We start from the raw sequence: 15,624 nt of genomic DNA, 5'->3' as shown, positions 1-15,624 counted from the left end.
ACTACCGAGTCTTGATTGTCACATCTTGCCTTTTGTTTTTTTGAGACAATCACATTGTCTCACTCTATTACATGATATGATACGGGGACGATAAACGTCACTGTCCCCCCACTGGGGGAAGTCAAGAACAAGCACCAAAGCATCGCTCTACAGCACCTTCACCCAAGCACAAAGCATCGCGTGGAGCAAGGCTCGAACACGCGACCTCCATGAAACTCTTGGGGACCCGGTACCACTAGGCCATTAGGCCGATGGTTCTATTAACAGTAATTGAAAACCCTAATTAGATTGGAAGGATTTTTCAATTAGAATGATTTTAACAATACTGATAACTGGTCATATTCTATTGAAAATGGCCCCTCATTTTTTATTTCCCTTTGCTTTACTTTGCTCTACAAATTATATCCTGTAATGAAATTTACTCAGAAAAATAATTATTTATTTCATTAGTATTTAAATTCATTTATTTATTTAGTATTTTTTGAGTAAAAATTTTTGTTTAATTGTATAAATTTGACCCAATTAATTTAGGATTAAATCAGACAATGGCATCATTAAGTATATAAATTTATTTATTATTGTGACTGCATTAAACATAACAGGCTTAATTTTATAACATATTTATAAATTTATATCAGCTAAAAAAATAAAAAGATCATAATAAGTCTGTTCATAGTTTAATGATGATATATATATCAAAATTTTAAGTGTCACTCATGGCTTTAATTTATTAATTTAATATACACTTATTGCCATCTTTATTTTTGAGTCAAGTCAATAAATCAATCCAACCTATTCTACCCTACAAACCAAACGCATCTTTTAAACAAAGACCAAAACCAACGAAAGATGTTTTTTCATAATATTTCACAAACCAAAAACCTTATGCTTGACCCAAGTCAACAAATCAGTCTATCCAATTTGACCCCACAAACCAAAACACGCATAGAAATATTTTAAGTGAAATAATTTATGCAGTCCCTCTAATATAGCTAATTTGTTTTATTAATCTCTCTAATATAATTTATTTTTAAAAGATATTTTATTTTAATATTTAAGAAATGTAAGTTATCATAGAGACTTCCTAAGGACAAATTATATTAGATAAAATGACTTATATTTTCCAAATATTATAATACAGGAATCTCACAGAGACAAATCATATTAGAGGGAGCAAATGAGCCAATTAACTATATTAGAGACTAAATAGAGTATTCAACCAATATTTTATATGAAAGATGATTTCTTTCATGAAAAGAATAAAAATTCCTCCTCTGTGTTTCACATGATCTAAAACATTTTAAATTGAAGAACAAAGGCATAACTTAGTGGTTTCTTACTTTGCTTGTGTTTGGGAGGTCTCGAGTTCGAAAATTTCTCAAGCACAATGTAAAAACAATAAAAAAGTGCTTGTCACCAATTTGTCAAAAAAACTTTTTAAATTTTTAATACCTAAAAGACGTTCTTATATTTTAAATCCGCATACTTTTAAATTTTTACATTCGAATATAATTTAAATATAATATATGTGAACTGTTGTATCTCTTTTTTTAATGCAATTGTGGTTCATCCACTTTTTTTAAAAAAATAAAAATATAATAAGAATTTTAAAAAAGTAACTTATTAATAGCTTTAACTAGGTATTAGTGCATCTTTCAACTATTAGTGTAGCCCAAAATAAATAAATACAATATGGGAAAAACTTTAGATTTGAGAACCAATGTTTTAATAACCGGACCGGTTGTCAACCCAGTTAGCCAACAGGTTAAACTGGCCGGTTCAACCGGATTTAATTTTTTCAAATAAATAAATATTTAAAAATTAAAAAACATTAAAAATAATTTCAAAAATAAGAAAATAATAATAAAAAAAGATACAAAATTACATATTGCAAAGTTAAATTACCTTTATAAGATCACAAAGTCTCAACTTTACATAAAATTAAAAATTTTTCAAAAATACAAATATATAAGGATACAACTATACAACAAATTTGAAAAATAAAGAATTAAATAAAATATAAGTATACAAGTATACAACAACAATAATAATTAAAAAATAAAAACCAAACCTTTCAAATGTTTAGTTTGACACTTTAACTTTAATGATTTAATTATTGATTAGTGTAAAATTATAAGTTATTATAATAAATTAATATCTTTATGCATCTTGCTTTTTATTTTTTTGATTTTTTTGCCTTTTTAAAATTTGGACTAAGTTAATGAGTTTATTAACTTTATTTAAGTTTTTAATTATAAAATAAATAAACCAATTAAATAATTTAAATTAATAAATTAGCCAGTATGGTCCAACCGGTTGAACCAGTCGGTCCAGTTCTTTAGTGGTTTATGTCACTAATCGGACCAGTTTATCTGCCGGTTCCTTGTTGAACCGGTCGGTCCGGTCCGATTTTTAAATCATTGTTGAGAACTAAAAAAATATATAGTTGTTTTTTTATAAATATAATTGTGGTATAAATCTGAAACCTTAGACATTTTGTTTGAACAAATCTGAACAAATTTCTTTCTTTTTTGGTAAAAAAAATATCATATAATAATTACAAAATTATTTCATTGGATATGTCACCTACATTATTTAATCTACATATTATAAATGAATAAATAATATTAAAATAATTCTTTCAAAGGTTGGATAAGGCAACACTCCTGCATCATTCACATTCTTCATTTCAAGACCAGATATTTAACCTATGGTTTGCAAAAATACTAATTATTGAATAATAATAAGAGGTCCAAAACACTAGTGTGCGACTAACACAATTTTTTTTTTAAAAAAATAATAATAATGAATCACCAATTTATTGAAAAAAAAATACAACAAACAAAAGAGTAACCAGAACCAAATTAAAAATAAAAAAAAAAGACGACAAATTAAAAATGAATAAGAGTGAGGGTGGTGCAGTCACCAAAGGTGAGAGACTAATGCATTTGATCATCATGTTTGTCTTTCCATCAATCAAGTGACCAAGCGCAAGTGCATGAAAAGACTAAAGAGTGATTGCTATATATGTTCACTTCAATTATTGTCATGACTTTAATATATAGTCCAAGAAGAGATAAGAAATGGTAGGGCACAGTGACAATGATGTTGTCCATGTGGCTTCAAATTTCAGATACGTGTTGCACATGATTACTGTTCATGCATATGCAGTTGTGCTCACCCTGTGTAATTCTCAAGAATTTGAGTAATGAGCACAGGCACTGTGAACATGACCTCAAGTGAATGTGCAAATATATTTGCCTATGCGAATCTCATGAATTGAGTTCTTTGGAGAAACACTACAATGAAGGGGAATTAATTACCCCTAATGAGTTATCCACTTTATTAAAAAAATAGTTTTTTTTAACTTATAGGCCATAAGAAAAAGCTGCTTTTTTTAATTTATAGGCCATAAGAAAAAGCTGCAGTTGATAATTTCTTAAGCAATCAAACTAAAAAATAATAAAATAAAAAATATGGAACATGTTACGTAATTTCTAAAAATATTACTATTAATAGAAGGTATAAAATTATTATTTATTTATAAAAACAACAAGTGTCTTCTCATTAACAAATTGTTAAGGAACATGTAAGTATTATGGTGCACTTTTGTCAAAATAGTTTATCATATGGGGGCAAACGTCATATAGGGACAATAAAAGTTCTGTTACATGCACATCCATAAAATTTTATCCAATGAATTATTAACTACTACCTAGTTATATATTTACTAGAAATTAAATCTTTAACTTCGTCTTTTTTTGTTTCCTCTCTTTTTTGTTTAATGTATTGTGCTTTATCCACCTCCTCAATACTTGCTCTCAAATGAGGAGTCTAATCTTTATTTTTTGTTGGGAAATCCAAACCCACATCTTCTTAGGATAAATAGTGTTGCTCATGAGTTATCCAACTAGTAAATGTTATAAAAAAAATTAAGATACTTTACTAACATGCAAAATAATGCACTTATATATATATATAAGATCCCTGGGATGCATTCCATGTATCAATCACTCCCAAGTGTATCACTCGAAAAACCTTATATGCATCGTATCTTTCGGTTACCCTTCTTAATTATATAAGTTAGCTTTATAAAAAAAAAAAAGAAAAAAAGAAATCTCATTTGGGGCATAAAACGAATCGACATCTCGATGTGATACAGCCCTTTTTTTTTTTATTTTTGTTGGGAAAGAACGGCGAAGTCCATCCGAACCGAACCGTCCAATGAAGAAAAATAAGAGGAGAGCAAAGCGCCAATGGCGCGCGAAGCGCATGCGGAACGGGCACGGAGAAGAAAATCCAGAAGTGTGGAGGAGAAGCAGCCGAGCTCATTCCCTTCGGCCCAAAGCAGTGCTTTGTTTCCTGGCCAAGGAAAAAAATGCAATGATGTGCAAAGTGTATAATTGAATCTTTTGTGATGAAGTACTGTAATAGTAGTATTTATCACTGTTCTTAGGTCAATATAGTATTTACAGCACTGTTTATATCAATCGGTGGGTCCTTAATTTCTCTGAGATGTTGTATTGCTCTTCGAGAATTTATTAGATTTATATGATTCTTAAAAATCTTCTGTCCCATTTTTCAATTTTCTGCTGCATCTACTCACTCTTTAATGTTCAAAATTGCTAATATGCTACTTTTCTGATTTTCAGCCACCGATGTTAACCAACAACAGTCTTTGGCTGTGGCTACTCAGAAAATCAAGCGCTCAATCAACTTCATCAGCACAAGGGAATCCAACATTTCTGGCGATTCAGATCCTAATCCTGCTCTGGAGTAGAGTTCTCCACTGTCAGCTTTGTTGACCTGTACCCCTTGTTGGTGGCTTTCATCTTCATATATAGCTGTTTTATCTTATCGTTCTTTGTTTTTCTTGTTATGCATCTTGTAGTACTTGTGCCTCATCTCTGGTGAGAGTTTCTGTACTTCCCTTTCTATCTGTACTGTACTTCTTTGCTGTGTTTCATTTTCAATAAATTTGTGGTTTATCCACTTTTATATAAAAAAAAAAATCTTCTGTGTGTGTATGTGGCAAATTTTTATCACCCCATGTAACACTATTTGATTGATAAATTTCTAGGTGATTGATAAGCCACTGTAACTGGTACACCACAATACCCGTTCATTTTTTAACAATCTCTTCTGAGGCAGTGCTTGTCATATTTATAAAATAAAAAAAATAAAAAAAAAACAGAAGAAGAAGAAATTTCTCGTAGCAATACCCCGCATAGGGTTAATGAAGAATGGCCATGGATATTACTGGCGCCATGTATCCAAGTGCACCTGCCAGCATTCTCCAATGAGATTAATCAGGTTATAGTCATTTAGAAATGGCAGAATCTGAATGTCATTGCTTGTGATGCCTCCGTGAAAAATGGGTGGAGAACTATTATGATGCAAGTAGGATAAAGCTTAATCAATGTCTCTGACAAGGTTCACTTTCTACATCCAATTTAACTCAAAACCTCCTTCCGGCCTAAGAGTGGCACCTACACTTGCTCTCTCTAATCTCTATATACACGTATATGATATAGTTGAACTCAATAGTTGAGCAGAAACCAATGAGCCTTACAATTTACATTTGAGTTAATGTTTGAATTTCATTTGTGAAAGCTTTTGCTCATTTTCCTGGTCTTGTGTTTTCTGAATTTTCTTCACTGCAAATGTCAATTTGTAGACAGTAGCACTAGATCCAACACAGATAGCAGTATTTTTCAATAAAATTCTCTGTTGCTTGATTTTATGTTTTCTTTGGATGCTTCTTTTCCATCAAAGTTCCATATTGAGAAGACTCTTGCATTATTAACCTCTTGACCAACTTCAACTGAAGTGTGTTTCTTCCTCTGGCAATGAAGCAGAGAATGCAACAATTAGCAGTAAAGAAAAAAAAAATGCTTGTAGTCAGGATGATAACTAAGATAATGATTTTGTGGTGCTTGTTTGAAACATTGCTATTAATCAGAGCGGAAAATCATACAGTGTATTCAACCACAAAGGCCTCTCTTGTTATTGAACCATGCAAACAGAGCTTTCAGGTATATATTGGATCTTGTATAAGATTGTGAGACAGATCTATGAAAATAAATCCCGGAATTCTTGCAATATTTATCTTGAATGTTGATAGAAGAAATGAAAGATAACCTGATCAATTCCCTTGTGATCTTGCTGACCAAGTGGATAGAAAGAGGGTTCTAGCCGTTGTAGTTGGAGTTTTAGTAATTGTCTGAACTCAGAAGATGTAGTTCCATGGGAACTTGATACTTGCCAAATCAAGACATTCTGCTGCAGATAACGATAAGATACCAGAAATTCTGTTAAGGCTTATATCAATGAACAGTAAATTGGATTCTGATTAAGTTTGTAGAGTTTTCAAACTTCTTAGAATGGGAATCCTGGGAATCATCATACACTGGTGCAAGATATTCAAGCAATCTGCCCTTGAACTAATCTGTTGGTAAGTTACCAGAATGACTATTATTGGTTAAGTGTGCAGAACCAAACCGACAATGGATTGCTCGATAAGTGCAAATCTTTCTGAGATATCAAATTTTCAAAGCCATGAGGTATGTTACATACACTATTATTTAATTCTCATCTACATACAGTTGTACAAAGATTACATTACAAGATATCCTATCTCATTAGCTATGTGCCAAGAAATGTCATTGCTGAAAAGGCACAACCACAACCCATAGAGAGCATGCTTAAGTTACCTAGGCTAGAAAGACTAGAGCTTTCTATACTATTGTTTGTGTGATGAGTGTAGTTTAGATGCTCAAGATTTCTGATCTCATTAGGGATGTAGAACAAGAGATGTTATTACCCTCAAAGAAATCACTTGACCCTTCTTCCTGACATTATTAAAATAAAAAGGGAGTTAATTACAACAGTACAAGATGATGAATATGAAAAGGAGAGTTCATTACAGCATCACAAACTAACAAAGACAAGGAGGACCTAGACAAACAAACACAAAAATGGACTGCTTTGAAAACTCAAGGTTAGATCATCATCCCCTGAGTAACTAGGATTGTGCCTTTTCATTGGTAAAGGTGAAGCACAGAGATTCAGCATCCATGTTTGGGACACTTAGTAATATGAGCTGCATTAAACTAAGAATATATAATATTAGTTCTCATCTTATTATATACTTAGACAAGCAAATTTATATTGGAAGTCTATATAATGTTGTTCAAGCTAAGATTTATCTTAACTAATGTGATTTGCATGAGAAATTTTTCTCTCATGACGAATGCAAAAGGTTGATTAAAATATAAGCACTTTTTTTTTCTTTTAGTGATAAGCATGGCTAAAGTTCTACCAGATACTGAAATATTTGCAACTATACTAAAATTTCTAAAAAACAAGAAATATAATGCACAGTAATAGTCATATTGGATATTGAGCAAGAATATGCATCTTATTAAACAAACTTACCGGAATGAGACTTAATCGTACCTAAGTTCCCATTATTCATGCACTTGATCATCAATATGCACTTGTACAAAGTTTATGAGGTGATCAAGTGTAAGTGCTTGAAAAGAATAGTTGTCAATTGCTGGCAAAAACTTTGGAGAAGACAACCTTTGAGATACTTGTTGCATTGTAGGGCGAGCCTGTGGATCATTGTTAATGCACTGCATTGCTACTAAAATCACTGAAAGCACTTGGTTTGTGATCACTTGATCAGCTATATGAAGTGGAAGGCGTGGATCGAGGGTATCTTTCACCAACATACACAATGAAAAGTTGCTTAGGAGATCACCAGGATGTGTCCCATGTATCACTTCAAGTGCTACAATCCCAAAACTATATACATCACATTTTTCAGTTACTCTCATTACATAGGCAAGCTCTGCAAATAGCAATAAAATAAGTCAAGTTTAGTCATAGTTCAGTTCAATATTCCATCATTAATGTTCATGTTCAACATTGGTAAATCTAATAAATCTAATTACAAGAGAATATGAATAGAAGAAATAATTAAAATAATCAAGAGATACATACATACCTGGTGCCATGTACCCATAGGTGCCTGCAAGTAAACTCCAATGTGATGAGCTAGGTTTTAACAATCTCGAAATACCAAAGTCTGAAATACAAGCCTTGTACTCCTCATTGAGAAGAATGTTGTTGCTCGTTATGTCTCGATGAATGATAGGTGGAGCACAATCATGATGCAAATATGATAAAGCTTGAGCAATGTCTTGTATAATGCTGACTCTCTTGATCCAATCCAGGTCCATTGCCCTCTCTTCAGATCTCAAAGTGGCACTCAAGCTTCCTCTCTCCATATACTCATATGCAAGGAAGTTGAATTTATTTGTAGAGCAGAAACCATAAAACCTCACAATATTCCGATGCCGAATTTCAGTTAATGCTTGTATTTCATTTTGGAAAGCTTGCTCATTCACTTGAGCTTCTTCTTCTTGAATTTTCTTAATAGCAAGTGTCAATCCTGATGATAGTGATGCTTTGTATACTATGCTAGATGCTCCGGTACCGATCTGATACTTTTCACTGAAATTTTCTGTCGCTCTAATGATCTCTTTGTATGCTTCCTTTCCTTGATTGACTCTCCAAATAGAGAAGAAATGGCCATCAAATTCTTCCCTTGTGTCATTTATAATGGATCTCTTTCTCTTATAACAACGCACTGTGAATATTCCACTTATTACAAATAAGATAAATAAAGTGCCAAGTGCCAAAACAATAATCAAGATATTGACTTTATGTTGTTTCTTTGCATCATCTCTACTTGTTGACTGGGATTGAGCACATAGTGGCAAACCTTGCACTTGACCACATAAGCCCTTATTGTGGGTAAACCACTTAATGGGAGCTGTTTGAAAGAAATGGTTCTTTGGGACCGGACCTTCCAAAGAATTATAAGATAAATCCAACAATGTTAAGCTTCTCATTGACAGAAAGGAAGAAGGAATGTGTCCAACCAACTGATTGTGTGATAGATTCAACTCTTGCAACTCCGTTAGCTTGCTAAGTTGTGGTGGTATTTCTCCCGTGAATAAATTGTCACTTAAGTCTAGATCATCATGCAAATTTAAATTACCAAATTGTGAAGGGATGGTGCCATTCAGTAGATTATTGCTCAACTTGAGTGTGCTCAATTTAATGCAATTCTCCAACCGTATTGGTATTTCTCCAATCAAATTATTGCTTGACAAATCTAGAACTTCTAATGAAGATAGATCCCCAAATTCTGGTGGTATGGCTCCTATGAGTTGATTATTGCTTATGTTCAAGTGAAACATATAAGATGACTTACCCAACCCCCTTGGAATTTTTCCCACTAAATTGTTGGAAGAGATGTCAAGCATCTGTAACATTGGCAATTGAACGATTTCCCGTGGTATTTGTCCGCTGATTCTATTGCTTGATATTTTAAAGCTTGTCAAGTTGAGGCATGCTCCCCAAAATGGTGATAAAGTGCCAGACAATTTGTTAAAGCTTAAATCAATATAAACCAAATATGGATGAACTCCAAAGCTTTGAGAAACATCTCCTGTGAATTGATTCTTATCAAGCCGGACCCTTACTAAGTTTGTTGAATTTTTCAAACTGATCGAAATGGGACCTTGGAAATTATTGTCACTCAAACCAAGAGCTTGAAGTAAACCTCCTTTGGCTAGATCTGGTGGTAGATTACCAAAAAGGTTGTTGTTGGATAATTGAAGATAAGTTAAGTTTGTGAGATTAGCCATTTCAATGGGTAATAAGCCAGAAAGATTATTGTTAAGTAATATTAATTGGTCAAGACTTTTCAAACTTCCAAGAGAAAGAGGAATCTTGCCATTTATCTCATTGTTATATAAGGTAAAGATTTTAAGCCTGGTCAAGTTTCCAATGCCATGTGGGATGGGACCACTTAATTGATTGTCAGATATTTGGAGTACTATCAAGTTTATTAGGTTCCCAATCTCACTAGGAATGAAGCCACTAATGTTATTGCCATATAGGTAAAGCAATTCAAGATTTGTTAGATTTCCAATGCTAGGTGGGATAGAATCAATTATTTGGTTATTAGAAACGTCAAAATTTCCTAAATTCACTAGATTCCCAATCTCATGAATGGAGCCATTTATGTTATTGTCATGCAGGTAAAACCTTCCAAGCTTGGTTAAGTTTTTAGTGCTATATGGGATGGGACCAGTTATTTGATTGTAAGATATATCAAATATTTTCAAATTCACTAGATTCCCGATCTCAAAAGGAATGAAGCCATTTATGTTATTAATATCTAACTTAAAAGTTTCAAGCTTAGTCAAGTTTCCTATGTTTGGAGGGATGGAGCCTGTTATATTGTTGCCAGAGATATCAAATTCCTTAAGATTCACCATATATCCAATCTCAGGAGGGATGAAGCCAGTGAAGTTATTGCTCCATAAGTATAAAATATTGAGTTTGGTCAAGTTTCCAAACTCTAAAGGAATGGAACCAACCAATGAATTTGTGGAGATGGCTAACCGATTCAGGTTCAACAAGTTTCCAAAAGAAAGAGGTATGGAACCACTTATCTGATTTGTAGCGAGCCACAAGGTCTTGAGCCTTGTCAAATTACCAAGCTCTAATGGGATGATGCCTGTGAGACCGTTGTTAGCAAGATCAAGGATGATGAGCTTGGAGAGAACTGAAATGGCTGCAGGAATAAATCCATGGAGACGGTTGCCATTAAGGTCGAGAACTCTGAGTGATAGCAGAGCTGTGAAGTTGAGAGTCTCCAGCTTCCCTTTTAGTGAAAAATCTCTCAGTTGGAGCTTAATGATGGTTGGCATGAGATGGCCATCATTTCTGCAAGTGATTCCAGTCCAATTGCATGGACTGATCTTTGTTGTCCAGGTGTTAAGAAGTTCTTGTGTCTTAAGGGTGGCCTTCCATTGAAGAAGAGCTCTCCCTTGGAATTCAATCTTTGAAGCTGTTGCCACATTGAATACAGGAAAACAAAGATTGGAGAAGAGTAGTACTAACAACATCAATGTTGGGATGGTGGTGAGCTTTGAGGGAAGCCATGATTTCCATGTTGAAATTATATATATTCCTAGAAAGCCACTAGACAAGTGCTTGTGGTTTTATTGGGAGGGGCTTAAGGACCTCTTTTATATCATCGTAGCATAAATGATAATTCCCTTAGTTATTAATATTAAAAGATGGAAGCATATTTAGTCTGCACCATCCTTAAAATATATTGCCTGACATGAAATGATAAGCATTGAAGCATTCAAACACAGTGATAGACATATATAACAACCAAATCGTTGACAACTAGTTTTACTAATTATTTTTCCCCCTCTCTCTTTCTCTCTCTTGTTTTCTCAATCCAGGTGGAAATAGATAAATAAACAATTTTGGATAAAATGGATCATGACTTTCATAGTTTGAGATAAGTTCAAAATGACAGGCCACAGTGATAGTCATTATTCATGAACTTTCACTTCTCTATAAATAGAGAAAAAGCAAGTTTCAAAAGGTGTATATGTAGAGTAGATCATAGCATGTCTATAGTATTTGTTCAGTAAAGTCTGCCAATTCAAATTGTCAATTCAAGTCTATCATTTTCCAAATAATAGTTTTATTTTCAAATTGTCAATTCACTACAACAACCAGTGGTGGCCACCACCATTTTTTTTTTTTTTCAAATGAAGAATATGTCGTTGCAAAGCAAGAGGTAAGGATATAAAAATATGCAAGAGAACATGCAGCAGCATAGTATAAACATACTTTCAACATCTCATCTCATCTCATATTGAATAATTTATTCAGTCATCATATTAGTTGTTAATCCCAAACATTGAATGCATAGAAAAAGCCGATTCCCTTAAGTGCCGTGAATGAAGGGGTAAATGTCAATGCTCAAGCTCTCCTATGAGAATGATATATGTATATATAAAATGTTGAGATCCATTTCAAATTAATCTTTCATAAAAGAAAATATTTGTGTGTTTACGCTATATTTTCACACTAGAACTAGCTTCCTTAGCCTTCTTCATTTCATTGTAAGTACTGAATAAAATATTAAATTGTATTTTGGGAAGAACTTGGATAGCTTATTGATTGACGGGATTTCTCTTTCAGTGGATTTTTCTGTCTTAAGCCTAGCCAATGTAAGTGGTGTTCTAAGATATGATTTTAATCACAGTGGGGTTGTACAATTTCACTAAGATTGGCAAATCAGTCCCAAATTCTAGTTCACACAGAGTGGCCAGATGCAATTGTAGTCAATGAACTTCATAGTAATTAATAGTTTGGTAACCTCCGAATGGTTATAAGTAATTACGAATAAACACACCAATGAACTGCTTAGCTTGAAGCTATATAAACATACAAGTCATAAGCTAAGAAATTTTAACTCAAAAAAACACCACTTGCATCTTGATTCAGGCAGCATTTTTTTTTGGGGGGACAAATTAAAGTGGATGAACCATGCTTTATTGAAAATAAAAAACAAAGAGAGGGTAACAGGATGAATCAGGCAGCAGACCTAGGCCACAAAACAGCAAAGTAATGAATAAATACACAACACATTTCATGCTTTACTAACACATAGCACATGTGAAGAAAGTACTACTCACAGGACTTGGGGTAGTTTTATGGATGCCATATGTCATAACATAGGTAGAAAATTTATTTCGCCATTATCTTTTAACATATACCTACTATTCCATCTCTTGTACATAAATTGGTAGTAAATCAAACCAAGACAAAACCTTCGAAAGGCCAAGCAATTCAACTCCCAGTACCACCTGAAGTAAGAAATTTAGAAATTTCCAAGCAAATAACATGTTAAACAGCTCTCCTAGAGATTGTTAGTGTTAAGACAGGGACCCACCACCCTAACTTCTCCATAACCGCAGTTACAGGGAAGGGTTGGTGGTAGTATATCAACTAGAGGGAAGCGTCTCCCACAGGCGATGTGGGACTATGGTCCTAAGCCACTGCGTCCCAACAGTTAGAACCAAAGCAAATTGGTAAGAGCAACACTAATCTTGGATGTGCATTATCAAGGTAATGATAGTTCAAAATAAAAGCTAGCACTGAAGTATTAGCCATTAGTTGAACAAGTTTTTTTATATATATATTTGAATAAATAGTTTGAAGAAATCTAAACAAGTTTCTTTTATTTTCTGAAAAGAAAATAAAATAAAAAGGAATAAGGAATCATTTGGAAAATTTGAATAGAGTCAAGTCTATTTCCCAAATAAATATTTTTATTTTCAAAATGTTAATTCAAGGCAACAATTCTTATTATGAACTTTGCATGGTTTCAGAGTTAAATTAGCCAGCATAGTTAACCACAATCTTGACAATTCCTGGCACTTTGTACATTAAGTGGAAATATAAATGCAAAGGAAAATATGAATGCAAAGCATGCTAAATTCAATATGTACAGCATGTAAGGGTTTGCATTATTTGTAAGAAGGTTACCTTCAATAGAAAAGATTTCCAATGAAAACTTAAACTTAAAGAGACAACATACTTCTTCCGAGTTAAATGGATAAAGGCATGGATCTCTTTTTTATTTTTTTCCAAAAACAGAAGGAAACTGCAAGAGATGAATTAAGAGAAATGTAGAATAGTCAACTAAATAGCTAGCTAGGATTATCAATCAATCAAGCTGCTCTTATTTGGCTCTATAAAGCTTAAACTCATCTCAAAATTTCAAGTAGATCTTGAATTGGACCTAGTAGGATCAAGCTTGACTTGTTTACTAGTTTACAACCCTACTAACATGTAAAACAAAAAAAAAAACAAACAAAAACAAAACAAAACAAAAAAAAAACAAAATCTTCACATGTATGTTTTCTTTAAAATAGAACAACCGCTTTATTAAAATAAAAAGGGAGTTAATTACAGTAGAAGAAGATAATGGAGATAAAAAGGAGAGTTCATTACAACATCACAAACTAACAAGGATGAGGAGGACCAAGACAAACAAACACAAAAGTGAACTACTTTGAAGACTCAAGGTCAGATTACCCTCCCTTGAGTAACTAGGATTGTGCCTTTTTAATGGTAAAGGTGAAGCACAGAGATTCAATATCCATGTTTGGGACGCTAGTAATATGAGCTGCATTAAACCAAGAATATATAATATTAGTTCTCACCTTATTATACACTTAGACAAGCAAATTTATATTGGAAAAGTATGTCTACATGATGTTATTCAAGCTAAGATATATTTTGACTCATGTGATTTGCTTGAGAAATTTTTCACTCATGACGAAAGCAAAAGGTTGATTAAAATATAAGCACTTTTTTTTTAAGTGTTAAGCATGGCTAAAGTTCAACCAGATACTGAAATATTTGCAACTATACTAAAATTTCAATCAAACAAGAAGTATAAATACACGGTGCTAGTCATATTGGATATTAAGTAGGGATGTGCATCTAATTAAAGAAACTTAGCAGGATGAGACTTAATCGTACCTAAGTTCCCATTATTCCTGGGCTTGATCATCAATATGCACTTGTGCATTGTTTATGTGGACCCCGCCCAAAGCTTGATTAGTTTAAAAAAAAAAAAAGTATTGTTTACCCCACTTATTCCCTATCCTTTTGTCAAGTTGCTCTCAAATCTAGTGATAATGATGTGGACCCCGCCCATGCATTAAACCTTGCTTAGGATGCTAATCATTTGTTTTCTTTTTCCCTTAATCCTTCTTCTCCTTGTCATCTTGCTATTAAAATTTTGTTAGAATGAGGAATTCCCGGAGGATTTTTTGGGTTCCATCACATCTATGCCTTTGATATTTGAACCTTTTAACTTCATTGTTTTTCTTCTCCTCTTGTGCTTCTTCTTCATTCCTTTGTCTTGTAAGAGAGGTTGCTAGACGGAAGGTTTTTGAAGCTTGGCTATCTTCTCAACACTCTCTTTTCCGGCCATCATAGTAAGCCCTAGCCCTTCTTGGTTAAACTCTTTTGGTAGTGTTGTTTTTTGGTAACTAAAGCCATGACTTTTATCTATCTTTTGATTAGCTTGTCATGTTTTGTTGATTATCATGTTAGCTCTTTTTATTTAGAAACCTTGGCTTGTTGATGACTAAATTCGGAGTTGTTCATGCTTGTTGTTCTCTTAGTTCATAGCTCAAAATTGTTGTTGAAACCCTTGGAGCTTAGTGTTAGCTCAAAGGCTTGTGCTTAACCATCCTTGTTTGGAGAAAGGTTTGGCCTTGGCATTAGTTTAATGAATGTTAAGTTGCTTAGTTCTTGCTCACCCAAGCATGGTGGAGATTTTTTTTGGACCATATTTGAGGGTAGAACTAGCATGCTATTTAAAAACCATGATATTGTGTATGTTTCCATGTGTATATGTATTCATGTATTTTGGTTGGTTTTCCTTGGATTATAGGATCACCTTGAGCTATAATCTTGGATTTCTTTTGAATTTAGGAGATCACCAAGTAAGTAATCCCTTAAACTCTTGTATTTAAATTTTGTGGTTTTGATTTATTTTCATGTAAAATTTCTGAAATTTTATTTGCATTTATTCTTTAAAAATTATTGTGAGAATGCCATCTATTTATGTCTTGTGTTTTTAGAGGAAGAGAAGTTTCTATACTTAGTTGGAACCATAGTGCTTTTATTTGCCAAAACTTATACATGTTATTT

At 33.1% G+C, this 15,624-nt stretch overlaps 1 protein-coding gene across 5 annotated transcripts; it reads right to left on the bottom strand.

Moving 5' to 3' along the window:
* Positions 1–5,233: 5,233 nt before the first annotated feature.
* On the bottom strand, positions 5,234–11,230 carry LOC120275924 (MDIS1-interacting receptor like kinase 2-like). Of its 5 annotated transcripts, none has more exons than XR_005541178.1 (4): positions 8,012–11,230; positions 7,438–7,855; positions 6,142–6,282; positions 5,234–5,843 (listed from the first exon to the last, which is right to left on the bottom strand). XR_005541178.1 is itself a non-coding variant. In XM_039282669.1 (3 exons), the coding sequence occupies exons 1-2, from the start codon at positions 10,989–10,991 to the stop codon at positions 7,470–7,472; spliced, it is 3,366 nt and encodes a 1,121-aa protein (XP_039138603.1). In that variant the 5' UTR covers positions 10,992–11,230; the 3' UTR covers positions 7,043–7,102; positions 7,459–7,469. The 5 variants fall into 5 exon arrangements, 1 of the variants encoding a protein (XP_039138603.1); XR_005541180.1 differs by having other exon boundaries at positions 6,142–6,279; XR_005541179.1 differs by having other exon boundaries at positions 7,459–7,855.
* Positions 11,231–15,624: the final 4,394 nt, after the last annotated feature.

The sequence above is a fragment of the Dioscorea cayenensis genome, chromosome 2 (assembly GCF_009730915.1).
Source record: "Dioscorea cayenensis subsp. rotundata cultivar TDr96_F1 chromosome 2, TDr96_F1_v2_PseudoChromosome.rev07_lg8_w22 25.fasta, whole genome shotgun sequence".
NCBI lineage: Eukaryota > Viridiplantae > Streptophyta > Magnoliopsida > Dioscoreales > Dioscoreaceae > Dioscorea > Dioscorea cayenensis.
This window is presented reverse-complemented; position numbering and strand designations above follow the sequence as displayed.

Bases quoted from the DNA above. Each gene is read 5' to 3' on its own strand.
- LOC120275924 (XM_039282669.1), bottom strand. From the start codon at position 10,991: ATGTTGTTAGTACTACTCTTCTCCAATCTTTGTTTTCCTGTATTCAAT. The intron at 7,856-8,011 runs GTATGTATGTAT...TGCTATTTGCAG, and splicing joins CTATGGGTACATGGCACCAG to AGCTTGCCTATGTAATGAGA.